The sequence below is a fragment of the Phyllobates terribilis genome, unplaced genomic scaffold, assembly GCF_046119375.1.
Source record: "Phyllobates terribilis strain yellow unplaced genomic scaffold, ASM4611937v1 Scaffold_2__4_contigs__length_985480577, whole genome shotgun sequence".
Classification (NCBI taxonomy): domain Eukaryota; kingdom Metazoa; phylum Chordata; class Amphibia; order Anura; family Dendrobatidae; genus Phyllobates; species Phyllobates terribilis.
The window spans coordinates 194,517,168-194,544,642 of NW_027362762.1; the positions used below are offsets into that span (position 1 = coordinate 194,517,168).

At 48.7% G+C, this 27,475-nt stretch overlaps 1 protein-coding gene across 1 annotated transcript in view; it reads right to left on the reverse strand.

The window, feature by feature from the left end:
• The window catches only part of LOC141202582 (inactive dipeptidyl peptidase 10-like), a 385,315-nt gene that overhangs the window by 263,785 nt on the left and 94,055 nt on the right, over positions 1-27,475 (reverse strand). Inside the window, exons 2-3 of the mRNA XM_073663754.1 lie at positions 21,403-21,517; positions 11,551-11,646 (exon numbers count right to left, since the gene is read on the reverse strand). Of these exons, the coding sequence (XP_073519855.1) occupies positions 11,551-11,646; positions 21,403-21,517 (211 nt within the window). The remainder of the gene's footprint in view (positions 1-11,550; positions 11,647-21,402; positions 21,518-27,475) is intronic.

A 27,475-nucleotide genomic window follows, 5' to 3' on the forward strand; every position in this document is an offset into this window, starting at 1 on the left:
TGTGGTGCCTTCCTAGCGGGTGTAGCAAGGGGTCGCACCAATAAATGATCACGACCTCCGGTTCTTGGCTGAGGGATGATTTACCTCCACCAACTTGGGAATCCGGTACCCTTCCACGGCCTGACCCTTCACCCGATATAACGCGGGCTTGCAACGGTTGCTGTCCGTTCTGCTCTCTTAGGGTCCCTTCTGCCTTCTTGTTTCTGGAGCCTTTCTACTCCTCTGTCTCTCCTCTTTCCTTCCTTCTCCTTCTCCTCTTCTCCTCTCTGGCCCCGGCCTTCTCTCCAGGCCTGCCTCGTGGAGCTGAGCTCAGGCTGAGCCTCGGCTCCCTGTCAGCTCTCTACTCCTTCACTCTGCTCTGCTTCTTCTGAACTCGACTGAACCCTGAACAAAGATGGCTCCCACCTTTTATCTGCTTCTCTGTTTCTGAGCCCAGGTGACCTGCACCCAATGAGCTCCTTCCTATGCTCCAGAAACCGTCCCCTACTGCTCCTACATCACTGGGTTCTCTCCCCCCTCCCCACTCCAGCCAGGGACATGGTCAGTTGTGCCTGCATAAATGGGAGCACCTTCGAGCTGTCCGAGGACATAGTCAGTCGTGCCTGCATAAATGGGAGCACCGTCGAGCTGTCCCCCGGAAATGGGGTGAGTGTGTGTATGCAGCTAACTGAGCCCTGGTCCACACTCCATCCTTACCTGGGAGTGGAATATCACACCTCTGGTTGAGGTGCAATACCCCTGTGGCAACCGAACCCTCGGGGCGCCACATATATAACACAGCAGAGAAGTGGTGAAGAAAAGTTAAAATGTAACCTTTATTAATATAACTAAAATGAATCAAAGACTTAATAAAAATGTCACAAGGACCATGAGTGCAAAAAATTATCTGCCAATCTATTATGGGACCTACACCTCCCTGTGTGTTAGGGGTGTGAATAATATTAAGTGACACAGGTAAACACCTATATACAACTCACCCACCAAATTAGCTGACAGATGGATGGTCAATAACCATAGACCAGCTGAGAGAAGCAACAACGTGGGTATGACATATAGTGGTTAAATTGGAGAGTCACTATTATGAAAAATAATGGAACAGTCTCACCACTTTTGATGTCAGTAATGTCCAGTGCTCTCATCAGCTCACAGACCAGGGCTCTTTAAATACTCAGCCTCCAGCTGTGCAATAGACACACTCCCAATCGTGACACTTGTTTTTTATGCTAAAGATAGTTCTTAATGACATTGGCTGTATGTTTGGAGTTGCTGTGCTGCTGTAAAATACATTTGGAGCCAATCAAATGCCTCTTTGATGGTATTGCATGATGGATAAGTTTTTGCCTGTATTTCTCAGCACTGATGACAGCAAGAAAAGAAGAAAAGGGCGTTGAGGACTGTAGACACAATGGTCGGGCAATGGAACTGTGCAGTAGATAAAACAGAGCTGCTCTATATAGCCCTGCCACTGACAATAGCTTCACCTCCAGGTCGTTGTCCTGAGTCTCTCTAACCCCAATGTTGCTCTGTAGTACAGTCAAATTAGTATGCTGAATGATCAGATCGCCATGCTGCATTCCCAGCCGCCACTAATCCAGTCTCCACCCAGTTGTCAACCTCCTGGTCACTCCTTCATTCCTGATCTTTAACCTCCACCTGGTGATCTGCAGCATCACACAGAGCACAGGGTGAGGGGCCACCAGTTGCCCCAGCTGTGCTTACACAGACCAGGCAAGGGATAAATAAAGACCTTTAAGCTACTTCCATTAAAGAGACTAAAAGCTGAGCAGAAAATAAGCCATTAGTCATTCTGTGTGGGAGAATAGGTTACACGACTGGGCTGTAAACAGCCATACATCAAATATGTCACTGACAGTGGATCAGCGTGAAATAAGCTGATATCAGCAGAACTGTGATTCCTACTATATGTTGGATTTTAGGCACAGACAATGCTATCCTTTATGTACCTGTCACCTGCAATCCTGGTGAGGGACCTGCATCTCACCACCAGCCAATATGCTATAATACTCTTATACATAATGTTAAAATAATGCTGCATAAAAGGACCTGAAAATCTGGAGATATTGCTAATTAATTATCAATGTGAATATTTATTATTTTAAGAAAAAAAGTCTTAATCTACATGAAGTATAGATACTGTACATAGTTCATATGGTGAAAAGAATACACAAATTCATGAAGTCCAACTTACTTTATTTCTACCGCTTAGATTCAAGGAAGGAAAATGATGCAGTGGATGTGATGTATCTCATATTAGCAAAATTCCTTCCCAACTCTAAATATGGCAATCAGAATTATTTCCTCGATCAATGTCCCGTCTTCAGGGACCTAGTACCAAGAGTCTTAACTAGGGTTTCAGCACAGAGGAGGGATGAAACACATCTGAGTGGGCCTCTAAGCAGGTAACTATGTTTATAACTATGGTGGCGCACCCTATTTGTGGGTATAAGTGAACCCCAGCAGATGACCGCTCTGTTACTGAAAATAAATCTAAATACAAAGACCAACACCGATATTACTGGCATATGGTGACATATAGATGTAGATACTAATCCTGCAGAATATATAAGATATATAAATGATAAGCGATTACAGTATAGTTATAGAGAATGACTTCCATCTGATGTTCTAACTAATGGAGTCATCCTCATCCCTTCATCTTCTCTGACACCTCAACCTCATCATTTGTCAAGGTAATGTGAATAAACTACCTAACAGTTCATCCACTGCATCTTCCTTCCTGGATTATCCACGTGCAGCTGGTCAGGCAAGAGAGAGGCAAGGATAGCGAGTAACCTATATACCATTGCTTGCAGAGAGATCCATGGTCACATCACCTACATATATCTGTGGCAGAATATCACGTCTGCAGAATTTACAACAAAGACACATTTGACTTCTCACTTTTCCAGCACCGTCCCTATCTATTGCTAACAATCACTAATTCCTCATCCTATTGTCACATTAATGATGAGCCTGTTGCTGCTGTATTTGTCGCTGTTACTGGACTTGCTATCTGGCATAAAAACTGTTAGTGCCCCACATAATAATACCAACCACTGTGCCACTTACAAAGTAGAATGCTCCTTTCGTGCCCTCTTGATGGTGGAATTGCCCCTAGAAAATATAAGAGCCCTAGAAAGCAGGAAAGGCCCCCCGTGTGCCCCTTTGACGGTCACAATACCCTGAGTGCCCCTATAACATTAATGCTTTTTAAAGGCAACTTAACATTTAATAAATCACCCTTAATCCCCCATGTACAGTAATAATGCCCCAAGTACCCACCATGTGCAAACTAATAATGTCCTCTGAGAATCCCCAAGAACAGTAGTAATGTCCCCTAAGTCCCCCCATGTTCAGATTCCCTATACACAGTATGATGCCCCCACAGCTCCCCTATACATAGTATGATGTACCAACAGAGATTCCACAGTATGATGGGTCTACAGATCCCCTATACAGAATATGATGTGACCGCAGCTATCATATACTCTTTCATAATCTAGCTATCTGTTTATATTGTGTGGTGCTGTGCACCGGCCAATAATTGAATACTTTTTGTCTCTATCTGATATTATATATGATATTAGCTCCACACTGGGTTTTGAAAGTCTAAATATTGCCTGTGAGATATTTAATTTCTATAATTACATCCATCCTGGTGCAGCGATCTGCCATCCACTAGGTATCAAATAGTAGACTGCAGGTGCTTATCTAGTGTGTATGTGGCACCCCAGGGGTCCGGTTGCCACAGTGCCATTGCCTCCCTCACAAGAGGTGATGCCATGCCTGGAAGCAAGCAAAGGTCCCCTAGTCAGGTATACTAGCATGCAACACTTTCCTGGCTCCAGACCAGCAAGGGGAGCTCCTCCCCTTAGCAACTGGGATCTGGAGGCGGGGTTAGTTAGTGTTAGTGAGGGGAGTTGAAGACAGGACAGCGAAGAGGAAAGAACTGGACACCGGAGTCCGAGGTTGTGGGGCACTGAAGGCCCAGCAGCAGAAACCGGAGGGCAGAAAACTGCAGGTCTCCTGGCCCCATAAGACGCCCGGAGGCTCAGCAGCACATAGGGCCCAGCACTGCCACGTGGGAGCGACACTCCAGGAAGGCCCGAGCTGCCTGCCATACGGGTGAGTACAAAGACGTTTTACTCAGGGACGAGGGCCACAGCACAGTTATAAGCAGCAGGGCCAAAGAGATTAGCGCAAAAGGGAAGGCCTCCAACTTCACCTGGCGAGGTGGATTCCCAACTTGCTTCCAGGCCGCCCGGACCTCTACTACAAGCTAGTACCCGTGCCCCGGTCTGCCTAACCACTGCAAGTAAAGATAAGAGGAAACCGCCATTAAGTTGTGGACTGGTTATTATCTGCGCCATCCGCTGCACTACACTGCACAGCAACATCTATAACATCACCATTTCTTGCCCTGGAGCTAAGCTCTGCCTGTGGAGAGCTGTCCCAACTCTGCTGCGTCACCATCAGCTCCAGAGGATCTGCACCGCAGCGGCAGCTCCATATAGCCGCATACCACAGGTGGCGTCACGAACATTAAACTATAAAAACTATAATCCCCTTTTATTGACCGCCCAGGGTCAAGGACCGGGTCACTGCCACTGTGACATCCCTTGCACAGACCGGCCCGGCACCGAGTACCCCACGGCCCAGGGGGCGCGTCAACTTGTCGTCACGAACAGGATTCACGAAGCCCGGTATAACCAGATCCTGTGTGCTATAGACTTTACTGAACGGTGTGATCACATCATTTGCCGTCCTCCGAGGGGAAGCAGGAGGCCCCAATCCGGAACCGCCAGGTAAGCGATCCCTCTCTCCTGCAGAGCAGCATACTGGTACGTCATCAGAAACCCAGGACCTGGCTGAGGTTCACTAGGGGGGGAGGAAGATGCCCAACCTGGGAGAGGATTCAGCCGCGGGCGCTGCCGCCGCCACTGTAATGCCGTTATCAATGCCATATATACCAGGGGCGGCGTGGTTGCCCCAGTACTCAGGGGAGTCACACACCCTGAGCGTCCTGTCTGAGGAGCAAAAAGTCAGCATCCTCATAGGCCAGCTAATCGGTGCAGCCCAGAGAGAGGTGAAGTCCTGGCCGGGCAGGAACAAAGGCACTGTTAAGGAAATACTGGCCCGGTTGAAAGATACCTTTGACACCCGCACCGCAGCAGAAATTAAGATGAAGTTCTACGGTTGCAAACAAAGGGTGCAGGACAGTGTATGGACTATGCTCTAAACCTGCAGGAGTCGCTGCGGGCCATTAAACAGGTAGACCCCGACAGTGTGCGAGATGAGGACAGATTGCTAACTGAGCAGTTTATTGAGGGGCTCCTGTCAACTGCTCACCGGACACAGCTGCGCATTATGGCTCTGCAAAACCCTGATCTGGACTTTGCGCAATTTAAAGACCGAGCCATCCGGGTGCTACGAGAACCAACCCCAGGTGGCACTGCATCCCTCCGGCGCCCAGCTATCACCTACCACCAGGAGGTGGCGTCCTTTTCCCCAGCACCTATGGAGGCTGACGCGCAAACCCTAGATAATGACCCGTCTGCAGACCTACGCCTTCAGGTCCAGGAGCTGACCAAAAGTGTGGCTGCGTTAACCAAAACCGTGCAGGCCATGCAAGTGTCTCCAAAGGAAAGGATCCAGCTGGCTTCTAGTCCAGATGACATCCTGTGGCGACGACAGAGAAGAATTCCACCGACCAGAGGGAGGAACAGCGATCGCTATGACCAGGACGGACAACCTATCTGCCGCCGCTGTCAAAAGGCGGGGTACTATGCAAGATTCTGTAATTTAAACGAGCAACCCCTGGGGCAGAGGGCCAACCCCCAGGAGTAAGACGACCAGGCCCACAAAGCTGACGAGACAAGTACGTGGGAAGACGACCGGTCCTACCTGTCATGCTTGATGGCATCCCGATGAACGCACTGCGGGACACTGGGTCCCAGGTGACAACGATGCCATATATCCTTTATAAACAATACTGGACTGATTCAGACATTACCCGCTGTCCAGATGAACATCTTAGCATCTATGCCAGCAATGGTCAGCCCTTGCCTCAGGTGGGGTATAAAGAGGTGACCATAAAAGTTGGCCAAGTAGAATTGCCATCACAAGGAAGGATTATTGTTGATATTGATCGCCGAGAAAGTCATCCTATGATAACTATAGGCACCAATGTGATAGAGAATTGTCTTGGGGAAATTATTCTTTTGTTGCAACAGGTCGCAGAGACTGCCAGTTCCAGTCAGCAGCGAGTTCTACCGAAGGAAATCAGAGCCCCGATGGAAAGACAACAGGTAGAGCTGTCTGGAGGAGGAGAAGTTGGCAGTGTCAGAATGAGTGATCCATTCCCCATTGCAATGCCCCCTAGGAGTGAAATGTTAATATGGTGTCGGGCAGCAATCGGTTTCAGAGGTCAAGATTATCAGGCCCTGGTAGAACCCATGTACTCTGATAGTAGGCCCACCATCTTGACAGCCAGGGGGGTAGTCGATGTCCGCAAGGGAGAGTACCGATACGCATCCTGAATTGTTGGGAGAAATAGGTCCATTTACCCCGGTATGCTACCCTTGCTAAGCTATTCACTGTCAGTAACAATGCATTAAAGACAGTGGAACCCTTGCCTCCATCCAAACCGGCGGAGGATAATGGCTCCAAGGGGCAGATGGAGGATTGGTGTCAGAAGCTACAAGTGGGCACTGACTCCACCCCTTTGCACCAAAAGCATGGAGTATACCGGGTGGTCCAAGAATATGAGCGAGTCTTCAGCAAACACCCACTAGATTTTGGGCAGGTAAAAGGCGTCCAACATCATATCCCCACGGGAGATCATCCGCCTATTAAAGAGAGGTACCGGCCTGTACACTCAGCTCACTATCAATGTGCCAAAGGAATGTTACAGGAGATGAAGGAGGCTGGGGTGATCAAAGATAGTTGTAGCCACTGGGCAGCTCCATTAGTTCTCGTCAGAAAGAAAGATGGTACAATGAGGATGTGCGTTGATTACAGGCAGATTAACCGCATTACACATAAGGACGCCTACCCATTACCCAGAATTGAGGAATCATTAGCAGCATTGAGATCAGCTAACTATTTGTCCACTTTGGATGTCACCAGTGGGTACTGGCAGGTTCCTGTGGCAGAGGCGGACGGAGAAAAGACCGCGTTTACAACACCAATGGGCCTCAGCGAGTTCAACTGCATGTCATTCGGGCTCTGCAACGCCCCAGGAACCTTCCAGCGGTTAATGGAGTGTTGCCTAGGACACAAAAACTTCGAAACCGTCCTGCTGTACCTAGACGACGTAATCGTCTACTCAAAGACCTATAGAGACCACCTGGAGCACCTGGCCGAGGTGTTCGAAGCCCTCTCTGGTTATGGCCTCAAAGTAAAGCTGTCCAAGTGCCACCTGTTAAAGCCCAAGGTGCAGTACCTAGGTCATGTGGTAAGCGCCGAAGGTGTAGCACCAGACCCTGAAAAAGTCACTGTGATCAAGGACTGGCCAAGACCCTCCACTATCAAGGAAGTGTGGCAGTTCCTCGGCCTGGTAGGCTACTACAGGAGATTCATCAAGGGTTTCACCAAGATAGCAACACCCATGCAGAACCTCTTAGTGGGCCAGTCCAAGAAGGCCAAGAACCCGAAACCTCCATTCAAATGGGGTAAACCAGAAGATGAATCTTTCACTCGACTGAAAATGGCTTTTACTGGAGACGAAGTCCTGGCCTACCCCGACTATGGCCAACCCTTTATACTCCATATGGATGCCAGCAACGTGGGATTGGGAGCGGTGCTGTCTCAGGTACAGCAGGGCAGAGAGAGAGTGATTGCCTACGCCAACAGGAAGCTCCGTCCTACAGAAAGGAACCCCGACAACTATAGTTCCTTTAAGTTGGAGTTTTTAGCCATAGTCTGGGCTATAAAGAAGCACTTCAAACACTACCTTGCCTCCTCGAGATTTACAGTCTTCTCAGACAACAACCCGCTGACGCATCTGGAGGCTGCGAAGCTTGGTGCCCTAGAGCAACGATGGATGGCCCGACTGTCTAACTACGAGTTTACCATCAAGTATCGGGCGGGGCATAAAAACACCAATGCTGATGCGCTGTCCAGGATGGCCAACTTGCCAGATGGGGGAGAGGACCCGGAAGATCTGGAGGATATAGAGCTACCCGCTTTCCATCACCACGGGGTGACCCAGTGCTCCCATTGTGTGAGGGACAAGAGCTCTGCCAACAGAGAGGCCATGTTCAACCCATTGCCCCACCATGGATGGGCAGAGACGCAGGATAGCGACCCCACTGTCTGCCTGGTAAAGGAGTTGCTGACACAAGCTGACTCGCACCCTGATCCAGATACTCCACAGGAGGCCCAACAGTTGTGGAATGAGAAGGGCAAATTGTTCATCTACGAGGGAAAGCTGTGTCGAAGAAGTATCAACTCCCGGACACACGAACTGGTCTGGCAGGTGGTAGTCCCGAGGCGGGATGCGCCAATGGTCTTATAAGCGTACCACGATGGAGCAGGACACTTCGGGTGGAAGAAGTTGGAAGTCCTGCTACATGAGCGATTCTACTGGGTTGGCATGAGGAAAGCAATCGAGAGATGGTGTTGAGAATGTGGTCCATGCAACCTGAGATGGAAAGACCGTGACAGCCAGAGGGCTCCCCTGCAGCCCATAATCACCAAACAACCACTTGAACTGGTAGCCTTGGACAACGTGAAGCTAGCCCCAAGCCGGTCAGGCTATGTCTACGCTCTCATCATAGTAGGCCACTACTCCAGGTTCTTGGTAGTAGTGCCAGTGAAAGATCAGACGGCTCAAACGGCAGCCAAAGCGTTTCAACAACACTTTTATAGCCCGTACGGTTACCCTGAATGAGTGCTGACTGACCAAGGTCCAGCCTTTGAAGCAGAAGTGTTTCAGGAATTCTGTAACTTGTACGGCTGCAAGAAAATAAGGTAGACGCCGTATCATCCCCAGACCAAAGGGTTGTGCGAGAAAATGAACCAGGAGGTAATAGACCTGTTGAAGAAGTTGCCCCTTGAAGAACGTAGCCTGTGGCCAGAGAGGTTACCAGATTTGGTGGACCTATATAACCACATCCCGGTGAACTCCACCAACTGTACACCCGCTTACCTGATGACAGCAAGACCTGGCAAGTTACCCATTGACTTAGACATGGGAGTCTTAACACCAGAGACGACATCACCAGATGCAGATTGGGATACAGAGCGGGAGCAACAATACCGCAAGGTGCAAGAGTGTGTGGACAGAAGTTTGTCCCAGGCGAGACAGAAGCAGGAGAAAACTTACAATCAGCACCCACCTGCAGTTCCCTTATCACCTGGAGAACAGGTACTCAAGAGGAAGAGACGAGTCCATAAATTAGATGACCAGTGGGAGGTTGAGCCATACACCGTCCTACCCTCAAATTACGATAACACCAAAGTGTGTCTCATCAGTAAAGATGGAGGGGAAACTTCAGCAGCAGTCTCAAGAGACTACCTGAAGATATGCCCTGAACAGTTGAAACACAAAGAAGAATACCAAGACAGCACTCAGCCCATAGAAAAAGTGGAGGAAACAGTCCAGACAGTCCTTGGAGCATTTCCCCGGTCTTGGACGCAGGTGAACAGAGCAATTGTTGTACTGGTCCTGACCTTTCTCCAAGCGGCCTCACCGGAAGCTGCAGAGGCTCCAGAACAGCAGAGAGACCAATCGGCCCCAGAGACAGATGCTTCATCAGCAGCAGATCAGGAGAATCTACCCTCTGCTAGCAGTGAACCTGTCGTACCCAGGGTGAGCCAAAGAATTCGTAGGAGATTACCCAGCCTACCGGTGTTACCTCAGACTACCAATAGTGTAGTTCACACTGAACCCACCACACCAGGGGTAGACACTAGGGACCAGGGTAGGTCAGTGACAACAAATGTACTACGTAGATCGACCCGAAGTACTAAAGGTCAGCTCCCTGCCCGCTGGAGGAACTAAAGTGTATGTTATATATAGTTGTAACCGTTAAATAATCTTGAATATATATAGTTGTTAAATTTATGGACAATCGGACCACAGGACTAGGTGTGGTCAGGACAATTAATAGGAAAGATGATGATCCAGCTCCACAGACTCCAATAATAAAAACGAATGTCTTTTATTTAGAATTTTTTTAAAATATCCAGATAGCGATAATGTAACTCCTCTCCTTGGTGCCCCTGTGTTTTCCCTTCTATTATTGTTCTTTCACTAGCTGGAGTTACATTATCGCTATCTGGATATTTTTAAAAAATTCTAAATAAAAGACATTTGTTTTTATTATTGGAGTCTGTGGAGCTGGATCATCGTCTTTCCTATTACTTGTCTACTGAGCGCAAGCAGCAGCGCTGATCACGGATCCCGGAGACACCCAGCTGGTTCATGGAGGTGAGCTGTTTTTTTTTCTTTTCCCTTTCTATGTGGTCAGGACAATGTTGAATATAGTTAATAAGTGGCCTAGAAAATAAACCGCAGGCGTGGCCGAAGACCAGGCCCACCGACAGACAGCCCTGAAGCCATGCCCAGGGACGATACACAAAGTGGGCTGATGCGGTTCCCACCAGCCAAATTTCAATTATCCGGAAAAAGACAATCCCCGGATTGTGGCGTAAAGACTAAGCGCCGCAGTGACTGCTATAAATTTTTAGTTGGGTTTTTTTTGTAATTTTTTACTTTGTAAACTATTTGTAATGTGAATTGTTATTATTGTTGATTGTTAATTCAAAAAGGTATCCTCAGTCCGGGAGTACTGAATTTAACTAGGGGGGAATGTGTCACCCCAGGGGTCCAGTTGACACAGTGGCATTGCCTCCCTCACAAGAGGTGATGCCATGCCTGGAAGCAAGCAGGGGTCCCCTAGTCAGGTATACTAGCATGGCCCAGGGGGCGCGTCATGTACATAATATCAATTGTTTTTTCTATTATGTATAGGGGTATGAGGCAGCTATTTAGCTGATATACAGTACTGTATATGCATGTCCTTTAGCTACTGGAGTGCTAGTGCACTTTCTGCTTGTATATTCACCTTTTACTTGTTTTTATGTCTATGTTTGTGTATGTTTATTTAATTTAATAAAGGATTGATTCTTATTCATGGCCTATTGCTCCTGAGTTTTTGTAGGATGTTTTTCAACATCCAACATCTTTCCGGCTAATGTTTCCTTTTAGGAAAAACTTAAAGCAAAATGCATAAGACAGATGCAGATATAAATATATATTTTTTCCATTTATCTGATACATATCTGCTGAAATGTGCATAACGCATATATAGATATATTTTTGGTAAACAAAAGATAAGATTATTACCAAGAACCAAACACAACTCATTATTTATTTCACCTTTTACCTTCATTATGTAGAGTTTAGTAATTCTGTAAATACTTTGCGATATTGCTGTTTTATAAAATTCATAAACTTTTTATGTTGACTTAGACTATGGAATATTGTATAATATTATTCATCTTTAAAGGAATTGCACTTACCACTTGCCCAAAAAATATTTGGTACATGGACCTGGTAGTCTGGATTCTCCAGATCCGATAATGTGAGGTATAACTTCTCAGGTTGTCTTGGGATATCTGTCAAGTGATAGTACAGGAAAGCAGTTACCATATCACAAGGTATGAACTAGAAATGAAGCATATTCAGCGCATACAGAGATTACACATTTATTGACGCTAATGTGGCGCCCCTGAGGGTTCAGTCGCCACAGAGGTACTGCACCTCACCCAGAGGTGTGGTGTCTCCTTCTCTCAGGTAAGGAGGGAGTGCTGCCCTAAACCCCAACACCCGCATTCAACACTACACTACACTACACTTCCAGGCCGGCTGGAAGGGCAAGATGCACTGTGTTTCTGCTGAGCCCTGTCCCTGGCTGGAGTGGGGGGAACCAAAGAGAGGGGGAACCAGTAGTGGGTGTGGGTGGAGGATGTAGAGTAGGGGAGCACCATGATAGGAGGTATATAAAGGGAAGCCACCTTAGGGTGGCAGGACAGAGAGTGAGTGTGATTCAGTAAAAGGAGAGGAGGGGAGCAGAGTCTCTTCAGGAACTCTGCTCCAGAAAGGGGCCTAGTAATAGAGGTCCAGGAGGGGAGCAGAGGAGAAAGGCTCTGTTAACAGAAGGGATCCCAGGCGGTGCGGTGAGTGAAGGACGGCACCCGTACGCCCGAGTCTGCCAAGTGTCAGAGGGATCAGGCCACAAGAAGGGAATCGGTCCCTGGACCAGCCGTGTTACTCCAGGTCTCGGCTGGAAAACCGGAGGCTTCTGCACTCCCATGGTGCAGTTGCCACAGTCTCACCCTAGTCACCGTGAAGGGCATCAAGTACGTCCGGGAACTCCAGGTTGCCCAGAGGGACTTCAGAGCACCTGATCGGGACTGCGTGTGGGGAAGCGCAGGGCAGGAGGGAGAAGACCCGGCGCGGGAAGTCGGTCTAGTAAGGAACATAAAGAAAGCGGGGTTCCGTCAAGCGCTCCTGATATACTTGAGAAAGTGCTGGACCCCTTGTCTGGTAGACGCAGTGCGACGCGGGAGGCTGACACCCGTACAGTGTACCTGAGGAAATTGAACATAACTGTGAGTAAACTCGGATGACTGCACTCCACTGCCTCCGTCAGTTATTTCCGCTGCGCCATCTCTCCTGCACCACAAGCCCCAGCATCACCACCCATCATCTATACTACACTGCCCTGGGGCCCGCTCCACCTGTGGGGAGCCGTTCCAACCCAGCTGCCCTATCAACCGCCCCAGAGGTCTGAAGCAGCGCTGGTACCTATTACCAGAAACCACAGGTGGCGTGACGAACACTTCCTATGAACTACAAATCCCATATAAATATTTTCCTTCCCCTTTTTGTTGACCACCCTGGGCCACGGACCGGGCCGCCGCCACTGTGACAGATCCCTTCCTCAGCGTCTATAGGCCCGGCACCGAGTACCCCATGGCCCTGGGGGCGCGTCACTAAGATAATTTTCTGTAAATTAGAATTAACCTGCTAACATCCAGGACATAAAATGATCTGCTCTATTTAATGTAATAAAACTACAATACATTGAAATTGCAAAACAAAGAAGGAAAAGTCATGGATTTATGGAAATCACAAGATGGATAGACATTTTACCGATATGCAAATGATTTTGAAATGTAAACAAAATTTTCAAAATACCTTGATTCATTCTGTAGCGTCGGCATCTCTGCCTCCTGCCGGTCAGAGACGCCGTTCCCCTCACCGCCACGGTCCTGGTCCGGCATCCTCCAGCTCCCCTGCTGCTCACCGAGGTGCGCGCACCGCGCTCAGCTTCCCGGGCACTGTGCTTAGGGTGCGCACCCGCGCTCTCCTCTGCGCGTCGTCCTAAAGAGTCCCCGGCCAATGGCCGGAGGACCACTCCTATTTAAAGCACCTCCTCCAAAATGGAGGTGCCTGTGCAAGGTTGTCGTTTGTGTGCTAACACTTTCCTCAGCCCTCAGATTCCAGTGCCCGCCAGCCTATCAGCCGTGCCCATCTGCCTGTCTATCAGATGTGCCCGCCTGCCTGTCTATCAGCCGTGCCCGCCAGCCTGTCTATCAGCCGTGCCCGCCAGCCTGTCTATCAGCCGTGCTCGCCTGCCTGTCTATCAGCCGTGCCCGCCAGCCTGTCTACCTGCCGTGCCCGCTGGCTTGCCTACCTCCATCACCTGTCAGTTTACCTGCCGTGCCCGCCGGCTTGCCTACCCGGATCACCTGTCAGGCTTTCTGCCGTGCCCGCCTGCTTGCCTACCCGGATCACCTGTCAGGCTACCTGCCGTGCCCGCCTGCTTGCCTACCCGCATCACCTGTCTGTCTACCGGCCGTGCTCATCCGCTGTACCTGTCAGCTTCAGCCATCTGACCCATGGGAGTCGCCTGCTCTCACACAAGGTCGGTCCCAGAGTGGCACCTGGTTCACCTTCCCGGTCCCTCCTTGGTTCACGTAGTTGACTAAGTTGCCGTGTGGCCAGGGTCGGTCCGGATGGGCACTTAGTTATGCCCCTCTGGTCCCTCCTTGCATCACAGCACAGAGGTTCCACCACCCAGATCCGTAACAGTTTGCACAGGCCATGGAACCTGGTGGCTCCCAGGCTCCTTCAATCTCAGACCTGTATCAAGAGGTCTCTCGCCAGAGATCCCAGCAGGATACTATCCTGTCTTATCTGCGGACAGTCAACACCCGTCTGGACACGCTGTCCATCCCGAATGTGTCCGCCTCTAACCGAGCGGCACCCGCTTTGGCGGCACCTCAACCCAGTGGAACTGTGGCACCCGGCTTTGGACCCTGGCTTTCTGCACCTCCACGTTTTGGGGGTGACCCTGTCCTATGTCGGGGTTTCATAAATCAGTGCACGCTGCACTTTGAACTCCTGGCACACCAGTTCACTTCTGACCGAGCCAAGGTGGCATTCATCATGCCTCACCTCACCGGAAAGGCGTCGGCGTGGCTTAACCCTCTGTGGGAGAGAGGGGATCCTCTGGTGTCCGATCTCCAGGCTTTCCTCGCGGCTTTCCGGAAGGTATTCGATGAGCCTGGACGAAAATCTTCTACTGCCTCCACACTTCTCCGACTCCGCCAAGGGAGTCTCTCTGTGGGACAGTATACCGTGCGTTTCCGAACCCTCGCATCTGAACTTGCCTGGAACAATGAGGCCCTGGTGTCCACCTTTTGGGAGGGCCTTTCCGGACGGATCAAGGATGAGCTAGCCGGTCGTGACATACCTCCCTCTCTGGACGACCTGGTGTCATTAGCTACTCGGATTGACATCCGTTTTCTGGAACATGCTAAGGAGACGACCCGTGAGAGGAAACCTCTGTGCCTCTCTCAATCCTTCAAAGTTCAGTCTCGCAACCAGCACTCTCCCGGGTGTCTTCTCCAGAGCCTATACAAATTGAGGAAGTTAAGATGGTCAAGTCTCGCCAGGAGACCTGCCGCGCTGAGGGGAGTTGCTTCTACTGTAGCAATATTGAGCATCAGATCCATTCCTGCCCGGTGAGACCGGGAAATACCAGTGTCTAGGACCGCTCGGAGAGGTCGTCCTAGGCAAGAGTTCTTCCTCTCTGCCCTTGACTGCCCGTTTGTTACCAGTGGTGAGACCCGCTTCTTCGAGACTGCCCATCTGGATTCCAGAGCCGCTGGGAATCTCACTCAACAGGCCGTTTTCAGATTCCTACCATACGTCTGGCAGATCCTTTAACGGTTTCCTCTGTGGATGGAAAGCTTCTCCCTGAAACCATCTTGTTGGTTACTGAGCCGGTTAACTCTTCAGTTGGGAATGCTGCACTCGGAGAAGATCTCCTTTTACGTACTGTCCGGTCTCTCTCATCCCCTCTTGCTTGGTCTACCTTGGTAACAAAGACATGAGCCCGTCCTGAATTGGAGCTCGGGTGAGGTGCTCCGTTGGGGTCAGGAATGCCATAAGACCTGTCTAGTTCCGATTCGTCCTGCTCGACCTTCGTCTACTCCGGCTAACCTACCTGGCCTGCCAGCACCCTACTAGTCCAATGCGGACGTCTTTGATAAAAAGGTGGCAGAGACACTACCACTTCATAGGCCGTATGATTGCCCCATCGACCTAATACCTGGTGCTTCACCTCCTCGCGGGCGAATCTACCCCTTGTCGTTGGCTGAGACCCATGAATACATTGAAGAAAATCTTGCTAGGGGATTTATCCAGAAATCCACCTCTCCGGCTGGAGCAGGATTCTTCTTCGTCAAAAAGAAAGATGGCTCTGTTCGTCCTTGTATCAACTATAGGGGCCTAAACCAGATTACCATCAAAAATAAGTACCCCCTGCCTCTCATCTCGGAGCTGTTTGATCGCCTAAAAGGCGCAAAGATCTTCACTAAGCTCGATCTTCGTGGGGCGTACAATCTGGTCCGGATTCGCCAGGGAGACGAGTGGAAGACGGCATTCAACACTCGGGATGGTCACTACGAATACCACGTGATGCCCTTCGGTCTCTGTAATGCTCCAGCCATCTTCCAGGAGTTAGCAAATGACATCTTCCGAGTTCTCCTGTATTCCTGCGTGGTGGTGTACCAGGACGATATCTTGGTGTTCTCCCCTGATCTGCCCTCTCACCGGAGGGATGTTCGTCAGGTCCTGCTGAGGCTCCGGAAGAATCGCCTGTATGCTAAGTATGAGAAATGCCTCTTTGAGGAGACCTCCCTACCATTTCTGGGGTATATCATCTCTGAGACTGGACTGCGGATGGATCCCGAGAAGGTGTCTGCCATCTTAAAGTGACCCCGAACTGAGAGGTTGAAGGCTATTCAGCGGTTTCTGGGATTCGCTAACTATTACCGCCTCCTCATTCCTCATTTCTCCTCCCGGACAGCTCCCATCTCTGCTCTCACCCGTAAGGGAGCAAATCCCAAGGAGTGGACTTCCGAGGCGGAGAATGCCTTTGCCTCTCTTAAACAAGCCTTCTCCTCTGCTCCAGTACGACACCGTCCGGATTGCAATAAACAATTCTTCCTGAAGGTTGATGCCTCTTCTTCCGGGGCCGGAGCAGTGCTCACCCAGAAATCCTCGTCCGGGCGAATGGTGACCTGCGGTTTCTTTTCCAAACTCTTCTCTCCATCCGAGCGCAATTACTCCATAGGCGATCGAGAACTGCTGGCAATCAAATTAGCGCTGGAGAAGTGGCGCTACTTGCTTGAGGGGGCCCTGCACTCGGTGGTCATCTACATTGACCATAAAAACCTCGCTTATGTGCAGACCGCCCAAAGACTAAACCCACGTCAGGCCAGATGGTCTTTATTCTTTGCTCGATTCTGCTTCACTCTTCGTTACCGCCTGGCAGACAAGAACATTAAAGCCGACGCTCTTTCCCTCTCATTTCTGTCTACTGACCAAGAGGAGGAGCCTCTACACATCATTGACTCCTCCAGAATAATGACTGTTGCTCCGTTCGACCTGTCTCATCTACCTCCTGGTAAGACCTTTGTAGCGGCTCAGGATCGCAAGAGGGTCTTACTCTGGGGTTATTCGTCCAAACTGGCTGGCCATGCCGGCCAGAGGAAGACACTTCTGCTCATTGCCCGGAATTATTTGTGGACCACCCTGCGCAAGGATGTTGCGGATTTTGTTGCTGCTTGTTCCTCTTGTGCCCGTAACAAGATACCTAGGCACCTTCCAGCTGGTCGTCTTCTTCCTCTTCCCGTGTCTTCCGCTCCATGGCAACATATTGCAATGGATTTCCTCACGGATCTTCCTGTATCGGTCGGTTGTACTGTCATTTGGGTGGTCGCCGACCGCTTCTCCAAGATGGCTCACTTCATACCTCTGCCTGGTCTTTCGTCTGTACCTGTGCTGGCTAAGGACTTCATCCGTCACATCTTCCGTCTCCACAGCTTACCCCTCCACATTGTCTCGGACCGTGGAGTTCAGTTCACTTCTTGCTTCTGGAGAGCCATGTGCAAGCTGCTGGATGTCTCTTTGGATTTTTCTTCGGCCTATCATCCTCAGTCCAATGATCAAGTGGAACGTATTAATCAGATCCTTACGTTTTCTTCGGCACTTTGTCAATGCTCACCATAGCGATTGAGTAGAGCTCGTGCCCTGGGCCGTGTTTTCCTATAACAACCGTGAGAGCGAGTCTTCTGCTTAAACTCCTGTTTTTTGTGGTTTAAGGTCGACACCCCCGGATTCCGTTTCCCGTCTCCTCTTCAGTGGACAATCCTGCGGCGGAGTCTCTCATCAGTGAATTTTCTGTGATTTGGGAAGACACTAGATCTGCGCTCCTTCAGTCCTCCGAGCAGATGAAGAAGCATGCTGATAAGAGACGTCTGGATCAGCCTCAATTCCGTCCGGGAGATAAGGTCTGGCTTTCTTCCAAATATGTCCGTCTCAAGATACCATCATACAAGTTGGGTCCGCGGTTCATCGGTCCGTTCGAGATTCTGAACCAAATAAATCAAGTGGCATACATGCTGAAACTCCCGACCTCCTTATGGATTCCCAACTCCTTTCACGTGTCTCTCCTCAAGCCGGTTGTCCTTAATTCTTTCTCTGATGATCCAGGAGCCACTCCAGCTCCAGTCTCCGCTTAGGACGTCTTTGAGGTAGAAAACATTTTGGCCATCAAGAGGGTATGAGGAAAGACTTTCTTTCTTGTGGATTGGAAGGGGTTTGGTCCTGAGGAGAGGTCTTGGGAGCCCAGGGAGAACATTCATTTCCTTCGTCTTCTAGAAAAATTTCTTGCGGACCTAAAGAAGAGGGGCGTAAAGGGGGGGGGGGTACTGTAGCGTCGGCGTCTCTGCCTCCAGCCGGGCAGAGACGCCGTTCCCCTTAGCGCTGAGGTCCCGGTCCGACGTCCTCCAGCTCCCCGGATGGTGCCCGGGGTGCGCGCATCACGCACAGCTTCCCGGGCACTGTGCTTAAGGCACGCGCTCCCTCCCTCTTAAAGGGGCCGTGCGCGCCATCCTAAAGAGTCTCCGGCCAATGGCCGGAGGACCACGCCTATTTAAAGCACCTCCTCCAAAATGGAGGTGCCTGTGCAAGGTTGTTGTTTGTGTGTTAACACTCTCCTCAGCCCTCAGGTTCCAGTACCCGCCAGCCTGTCTATCAGCCGTGCCCGCCAGCCTGTCTATCAGCCGTACCCGCCAGCCTGTCTACCTGCCATGCCCACCGGCTTGCCTACCTGCATTACCTGTCAGGCTACCTGCCGTGCCCACCTGCTTGCCTACCCGGATCACCTGTCAGGCTACCTGCCGTGCCCGTCTGCTTGCCTACCCGCTTCACCTGTCAGGCTACCTGCCGTGCCCGCCTGCTTGCCTATCCGCATCACCTGTCTGTCTATCAGCCATGCTCATCCACTGTACCTGTCAGCTTCAGCCATCTGACCAGTGGGAGTCGCCTGCTCTCACACAAGGTCGGTCCCAGAGTGGCACCTGGTTCACCTTCCCGGCCCCTTCTTGGTTCACGGAGTCGACTAAGCCGCCGTGTGGCCAGGGTCGGTCCGGATGGGCACTTAGTTACGCCCCTCTGGTCCCTCCTTGCATCACAGCACAGAGGTTCCACCACCCAGATCCGTAACACATTCAGTATGAAGTATGAGTCACCATGCGCAGAAACACACGCACTTACACGGACTTGTCTCCCATCGAGATAAGAACCTCATTGGTCGACAGTTACAAAGGGAGCTGCCAGCAGAGGATCTTGATAATATAGTTGCCTAAGTTCATTCAGCATGGTAGAACATTCCTCAGACCACCAAAAATAGCCTCATTGATGGCAGCCAAGGCATGTAAGTGTTGTTATTACAGTGTGTGGTGTACATACTCAACACTGAATAAATCAAAATGTTTTGAATCTTTTTTTTCTATGTTCTCATAATTTGCATTTTATTAAGATGTCTATTTGTGGCGCCCTGCTGTGCATTAGTGCCACAGATCCTAGAGGGGTGCATAGACAGATTCCTCCACAAGAGGCCCTCAGAGCATACACACACCTCCACCTTCCACCTCAGACCACCAGAGGGAGCCCGTTAGGGATATAAATAGGGAAGGTGGAGCTAGGCAGTTCAGTCTGGTCTACAGTCTGGAGTCCACAGTCGGTTCCTGCAGTAGATGAGCCTGAGAGAGGTCAGTCTGCAGTGGAGCTCAGTCTAGAGAACACAGCTAATAGTTCAGCAGTAGAGCATGAGGCTCCTGCAAGCTAGACTCAGGGAGCTCAGTTAGAGGCCAAGGCGTGATGACGCCATAAGAGCGATGAAGCGCGGCAAGCGGCTGTTAGTATGTATAGCCTAGTGAGGGCCTCGAGCGAGGCCGAAGGCTAGAGGAGTGAGTAGCATTGGGGGGCAGAGGAGCTGTACAAGCTCACCCCAGAAAACATATACCGGACACCGGGTCCGCGTCTACAGGGCCGTATACCCCCCTGTAGAGACAACCGGAGACCCCTGGAAGACTTCAGGTCCCAGGATCACCCAAGAGCTGATACGTACCAGAGCCAGGAGTCACGGAGGCCCCGCAAGCTGGGAGCGTGTACTCCAAGAGAAGGCCCTACCACAAAGTCAGCCAGTGCAGGACAGAGACAAAGTTAGGCCTAGCTCCAGGCAGGTCAGAAAATTACTACACAAAGGCAAGAAACAGGAGGCCCTATACCCGCTCACTGGGGAGAATCCTGATATGCATCCTTCACCCTACAGTGCTCCGGAATGTGCCTGAACTTCCATCAGTATAAGGTACTGAAGTGAACTGTGTGTTTGCCTATCCTTCTTAGGACCCGGCTGGGTCTCCTCTGTCCTGCATTCCCTATACCTACACTGCCCTGAGGCCCAGCTCCACCTGTGGGGAGCTACACCATCTTAGCTGCCCGAACACTGGCCTCAGAGGACTGCCGCAGCGCTGGTGATCCTCACCAGACACCACAAGTGGCGTCACGAACTTTCACATAATTATCCACCCTTTAAAAGAGAGGCCCAGGGTACGGGCCCGGGAGCCGACTACCGCGACATCCCCCAAAACTAACAACAAGGCCCGGGCGCCGAGTCCTCCCCATCCCCTGGGTGCGTCATATTCCTCCTGTGATTTCCATAATTTCACAACTTTTACTTCTTGGTGTTGCAATTTCAATGTTGAGGAGTGTAGATTAACTACATTTAAACTACCATTAAAATAACATAATGAAGGAGAAATACTAGTAGAAGTCACATACAAATGTATGCTGAATAAACTGATAAGTGGTAGAAGTGTTGCCGAATAGTGTTTGTTGGCGGGGGAGCATTCCTAGGAACGTTCATTTCTGATCGGTCTGTCTGAATAGTTTGGCTATCATCCCAATTGCCCAATGAATGAGCAAAATTATTGTTTGTTGGGTGAAATTAATTTTAGTCTTGCTTAGAAATCATAGTCCTGATATGTAACAGATTCGTCCTTGATAAAGGGCTATGATTGGGATGTGTAAATGCAGTCATATATTATAACTTCCCACTTCTAAAAAGGGAAAAAAGTAAACAAAGAAAACAAATAATATAGCAACTAAAACTGAATATATTCCATATGTAGCTATACATTATTTTTTATAATTCAAATAATATTCTGGGTTGAGCTTATTGCAGATGGAGTTCTACACCATTTAAGAGAGTTATAGATAGCAGTCCCTAAATCTGCTCCCTACCTTCTCAGCTTGTGTATTGTAGTTGTCCTTGTCTACTCTCTGCACTGATCTGCGACACTATGCAGGAAGCTTCAACATCAGACACTTTTACAAGTGGGATAAAACATGGAAACACGGCCTTATTTCCATTTTTGTTCCAGGTTAGTGGTTTGTGCCGTAACAGTTTTAGTCTTTATAGGGTAATATTGAGGTCTGTCACTCCTTACCTGGAGAAAGCAGGAATATTGCAAACAGGACAATCGACATTACCACAGAGATCACCAACACTGCCAGGCCAATTCCACGCCAATTACGGGGTGGTGCTCCATAGGATCCCATATCCTGATGAAGAAAACAAAAGCAAGAGGCATTCAAAACCTCAAAAAGAAAAGGAAAACATGATTGTCTGTGCTTTCCATAAATGTCAAAGAGAAACTGTTCTCTCCTTGGGCGGAGATACCAGAAAATGATCTGAGTGCACCCTTTAGATCAGCCAAAGCAAAATATTGACATCCAACTTGGACAAATAGACAAATATCTGGAGGGTATTGTGCTCTCTGTACTCTCGCTGGGGTTGTCTACTGTTGGGCCACCCCTGATTAATCAATTCAGGGTCCCATAGAAAGTAAAAACAATGTAAACTCACCTCCTGCAGCGACGGTGACGCGCCCCCTGGGCCAGTGTTGTTTGGGGAATACCCGGAGCCGGATCAGATGCGGGTTGTAGTCTCCGAGTGGCGGTGACCCGGTCCGTGCCCAGGGTGTCAAGCTCAGTGTGTGGCAGTCCTACAGATGTTGCTGGATGTTCTTTAGTGTCGACTACGCCACCCGTTGATTTGCGGTCAATACGGCCGCCGCTGCAGCAGGGTCCGCTGAGGCTGGTGGTGTTTGTGCAGCTCCGGTAGTATAACCCCCAACGGGAGGGGTATAGCCTCAGGGGGTCAGGTGTAGAGGATGGTGGTTGTGGAGGTGCAGTGAGGATGGTAATGAGACTCAGAGTCGGGCTGTGCAGTTCAGGGTTTTTACTTACTGCTGTTGTGCTGGTCACTCCGGCCTTGAGTGACCGCCCGAGCCGTGCTGCGTCCACCAGGTCCTGGACTCGGCCAACCCCCAAGTAATTCTGGAGCGTGGTCCTGAGCTCCCTTTCTGACGTTCCTTCTCTCTGGCCTTCCCCACCAGGGATCCACCTATGTCCGGCTCCCTCGGGCCTCTTGTTGGTAAAACCCTTGTCTCTGGGTTCCCTGACCCTATGCTCGGTTTGCCTTCCGGGTGGATTTAGTGGGGGGTCGTGGCAGATCCTGCCCACGACCTCCGGTCTCTGGCTGAGGATTAGTGCCCTCCACCAGCTTGGGATCCGGTACCCTTGTGCCAACCCTTCACCCTTCTGGTTGTATTTGGGCTCTTGGGGTTCCCTCTTCTCCCCCTCTGGGTCCTTCTTTCTCCTCTCTCTCTCTTGGCCTTGGAGCTGCTCTTCTCCTCTGCTCTCTTCCTCTACAAAAGACTGGCTGTTGACTTTCTGACCAAACCTCTACAAAAGACCCTGTTCTAAGATGGTTCCCACCTTATATACTCCCTCTATGTGTGAGCTCAGGTGACCAGCACCCAATGAGCTCCTAGCATTACCCAGACTGCTCCCCCTATCTGCCCCTACACTACTGGGATGTTCCACCCCCCTCCCACTCCAGCCAGGGACAGACACTGTCGTACCTGCACATATATCTAGTGGGAGTACCATCGATCTGTCCCCCGGAAATGGGATGTGTGTAGTGCATGCAGCCTACTGAGCTCAGTTCCACACTCCATCCTTACCCGGGAGTGGAATATCACACCTCTGGCTGAGGTGCAATACCCCTGTAGCAGCCGAATCCTCAGGGTGCTACAACGGCATTCCAGCGATGTCAGCACTGCCGTTCTGATCCGGTGACGTGACACTGTTGTGTCTGCTGCAGCCAATTAGTGGTGGCTGATTGGCTGCAGTGGACGTCCACTCTGATGAAATAGTAAAGGCTGCAGCCGGTCACCACAGGAACAGCAGCTCAGACATCCTGAGTACTGCTGCAGGACGTGAGTATTCATGGTGTTATTTTCTATGGGGCCCTGAATTGATTAATCAAGAGTCAATAGTAGGCAACCCCAGTGAGAGTACAAGGAGCACAATACACACCACATATGTATATGTCAGTCAAATCACCCTAAAAGATAGCCACAAAATTGCCTGGACTAAGTTACAATAGAGGTGAATTTATGATGATCTTTACCTGCTTTGTTAGATTCACAGAAATATTTTCATGAAAAAAAATTTTTCAGGTGAATTCTCTTAAGTAAAAATGTTTTCAACGATTTCTGGGCTGACCACACTTTTTTTCTATTCTGTTCCTAGGGGTTTTTAGAAAGCTCATTTCCACAACCTAAAATTCTCCCAAGGGCATATTCTTGTTTTGCAAAAGCATTCTACAAAGTGTGTGTGAATTGAACTGGCGTTGATCTCCGAACTCAGGCAATTATTTTCTGCTTAATTATCTTATGCCAATTCAGTAAAAACAGCCAGTGTGGGTTTAGTCTCTGCTGTATCCTAATTACCAACTGTGAATCTGAATTCAAGGTATGGACTATTACTGGGCAGTGATCAGATATTCCACTTGGCTCATACACAATTTTCTTCATACACTCCACCAAACATTAATTACCAAGAATTATACTGATTTTAGACATAATATTAAAATATGAGACCTGCATTTTCCCAATTGTCAATCTCCATTATTCAATTCCCATATATCTATGTACCCCATCTCTTGATAAAATTTAAATAATCGTAATTAATGGTTCTCTTCCAAATCTGCCAGGCATGGCTCTAATCCTATGCATTTTATTATTCATTACAGAATTGAAATCACCATTCATTATGCAACAATTATAACTGGAAAGTGATTTCACTAGTCAGCTAATTTTAGTATGTGATTAAAACTGCAGAATATGGGTGTGGAAATTCCAGAACATACTGGTGTCGTTCTAATCTGGTGTCCTTCTAATAACCCATACAGAAATAAATACTGTATATGCTTTTGACATCAACAGAAGACCTTTTAAGCTTAAAATCAAAAGCATTATGAATAAGCGCACTTATTCCTTGGGAGCAAATAGAGCAGCAAGAATGAAACTCTTAAGCCCATCTCTTTTTTCTTTTTTATAAAATAGATCCTCTCTCTCTATCAAAATGGAACTCTATGATTCTGGGTAGGGGGTTTATAGAGAAGGAAGAGAGGGGAGTGCTAAAATGGGACTCTATAAAGCCCCACACACACTTTAGATAGCTACTGTTCAGCTGACAGCTATCCTCTTTAACTCCTCCATACACAGGAGCACCTGGCTCCTGCTCTCTCTCCAAGAGAGCATCTGCCAGATATCTTTGGCAGCTGCTTATCTCTGGGCGAACAAAAGTTATGGCAGTTTGAAATCAAACATGTCAGATCCTTCTGTCCCCCGACATCATTTATAGGGAAAGTAGTGATGTGTCACGGGTGTGTCAGAGGTGACAGACAGTCGCCCTGGAGTGGTTTGCAAGATGTCTCCACATTTGGCAATGCAGACAGCTGCCTAGATAGGGGGCTGTGTTTAGGACCCAGCGACTATCTCCCTTTAGTCTGGGTGTATATATACCTGGTGTGTCTAGGTAGACGTCGCTGGTTATACTCATTTCTACTTGGAACTTGGCTGAAGCAGCATCACGTCTCTGGAGTCTTGAGGCCGTGAGCCCTGTTGGAGTTCTTCTAAATCTAAGTTATTATTTCCCTGTGTTGTCTTCCCCTTTTGTCTTTAGAGTGCTAGCGGAGGTTGACTAGAGCTCATCTCCTTCCACCCCCAGCTTTAGCCTTTTGCCAGGGATAGTAGGGTGAGGCACGTGATCGGCGACAGCTGCGGAGGCTGTATAGGGACGTTAGGGGGAGACAGGGTGACACTAGTACAGATTAGGAGGTCATCTCTTCCCCCTTTCCCTAGTGTCTGGGCTCCCTTTCCCCTCTGTGTTTCACTCACACCTGGCGTGACTCTCTGTGTTGCACTCACACCTGGCGTGACATGATGTCACCATATACATTAGATTGTGGGTCCATCCACCGATATCGGCGAGTTCGCCAGACGTTAGTCTAATCTGTATGGGAGCCTTTAGATATATATTTACTACCAGGTGTCAGTTGAACATGAAGCATCTGTTTACCTTGTCGTTCAGGGCTCTAACATTTCATGTAAGTATTCTAGATGCTGATGTTATTTTTGATAATACACAATTTGAGTAAGTGAGAAGATAGCATAAAGGAATGAGAGAACTGAGGAAGCAAACAAAAAAAATCCCTTACGTCACTCCTGTCCCCTCCCTTCTTCCCTCCTCTTGAATCACGTAGAGATTTACTCGTGTAGTCCTCTTACACAACAGCCACTCCCCATCGCTTCCCTTAGTGCAATTCATTCTATCTCTGCCACCAATAGCTCGTCATAAGAAATAGTTATCCTTTTTTGCCCTTCTAAGAATCATGTCTCTGTCACTTGAACATTGAACCTTCAGAATTAGGCCTGGTCAGGGTTTCCTATATGGGGTATAGTGTTCTTGTTTTACTCCATATAAATTGTAAAAGTAATTTTTGGCCATCGCGTTCAACAACCATTTGAGTACGGATGAATGCGCCTCTCTGCTTTCCTCTCCCTCTGGAATTCCGAAAATTCTCCACTATTTAGACTCTGAGAGACATATCATCAACCATTACTAAAGTAGCCTCTTCCTTTCTGTCCACCACCTTCTATGGACGCCTTCACTGTTCCTTATGTTTCTTTTAGGCTTTCCCAAATTTTATTGAGGTTCCCTATTTATTTGGGAGATATCACTTCATGAACCCTCTATTTGAGCGGTCAGATTTTCCAACGACCCATTACATACACTTTTGATTGCTGCCAATATTTCCCCTAGGAGATTTTGTTTCTTTCCACCCCTCTGTATCACTTCCATGGTCCTCAATATCTAGTGCATCATATCTGGAACCCCTTACCCGTTGCATCTCCCAGATTCTGGAATGCAAACATAGAGCTTTTTAAACTAGTCAAGTTTTATATTGGGGGAAAAGGGCTTCAGAAATATATTCAATATATACCACCAGCCTCAAGTTTACTGTCTTTGCGCTCTCTTAAAGAAGGTAGCCCCCGACATTCTTATGTTTTGTTTAGGTGGCTTGATGGGACCAGACACTCAGTTCATTAATTTCCAAAGCTTACCTACCTCTCATAGAAGTAGTAAAGGGACACAAACCAGCTATTACTACTTCACAGGAAAACCAAACCACCCCAGCAGACTACTTTCGCCCCACTTATCCAACAACAGCTTTTGAGCAAGAGTCAACACATGGAACAAGGAAGAACAGAGTAATTCATATTCAATCTCTACCGTAACTGACATAAATCAGCTGTAATAAGCCAGTAATTGCAAGATTGACTATACAAAATATTTCGGTGATGGATGGCTCACTAGTCAATGTTCTAGAGTTAGAACCCCTGCTACCCTGATTACTAGGCAGTAGATAGACAATTGCAAATTAATGCAAAGTTAATAAGGTCAAGAATAAAAATAAAGGTTACCTTCGCTAGGATGTAATTAGTCAATATTGCAATATTCAGTGATACCAAATATTACAATAACAGCTAAATTTGCTTGTCAGTATTTGCAAATATACCTAGGTAAAGGTATGACTGCGACTATACAGTGAGTGAACGACAGATGCAGAATTAATGAGGCAGAAAACAAATATGATAGTCGTCTTCATCAAGCAGTAATTAGTGGTGACAGGAGTTGCTGCAGTCACTTCAGAAAACCTAGTACGTACTTGCAGATTGAATTGCAGAAAAAGTTCCCCCCTCACTAAACAGAAGTTAGCCAGTAGATGCAAAATTTGTTAGACAAGAAGTAGAGACAACTAATCCGCAAAGCTACAACTAGATTATAATAACCCCTCAGAAAAGCAGAAATTTGTCAAGAGTTGCGACTTAAAGCAGGGTTCACACGGCACAACTGTGACTGTTAAAAGACTTCTGATCGGATACAGATAAGCTCATCGATGGTTGTTTAGTAGCCTGATTAAACAATGTGCATATTGTGCTTTTGCCCAACCCCAGCTCTATTCATTTTTTATGGGGTGGCTGGAAAAAGCTGAGCGCAGCATTTGGCACCCACATAGGGAATGAATGGATCAATGGTCAGGTACGTGCACTGCCACTCCAATTTAATGGGGATAAAAGTGCCCTGTTCTGCCAACTGCTACTG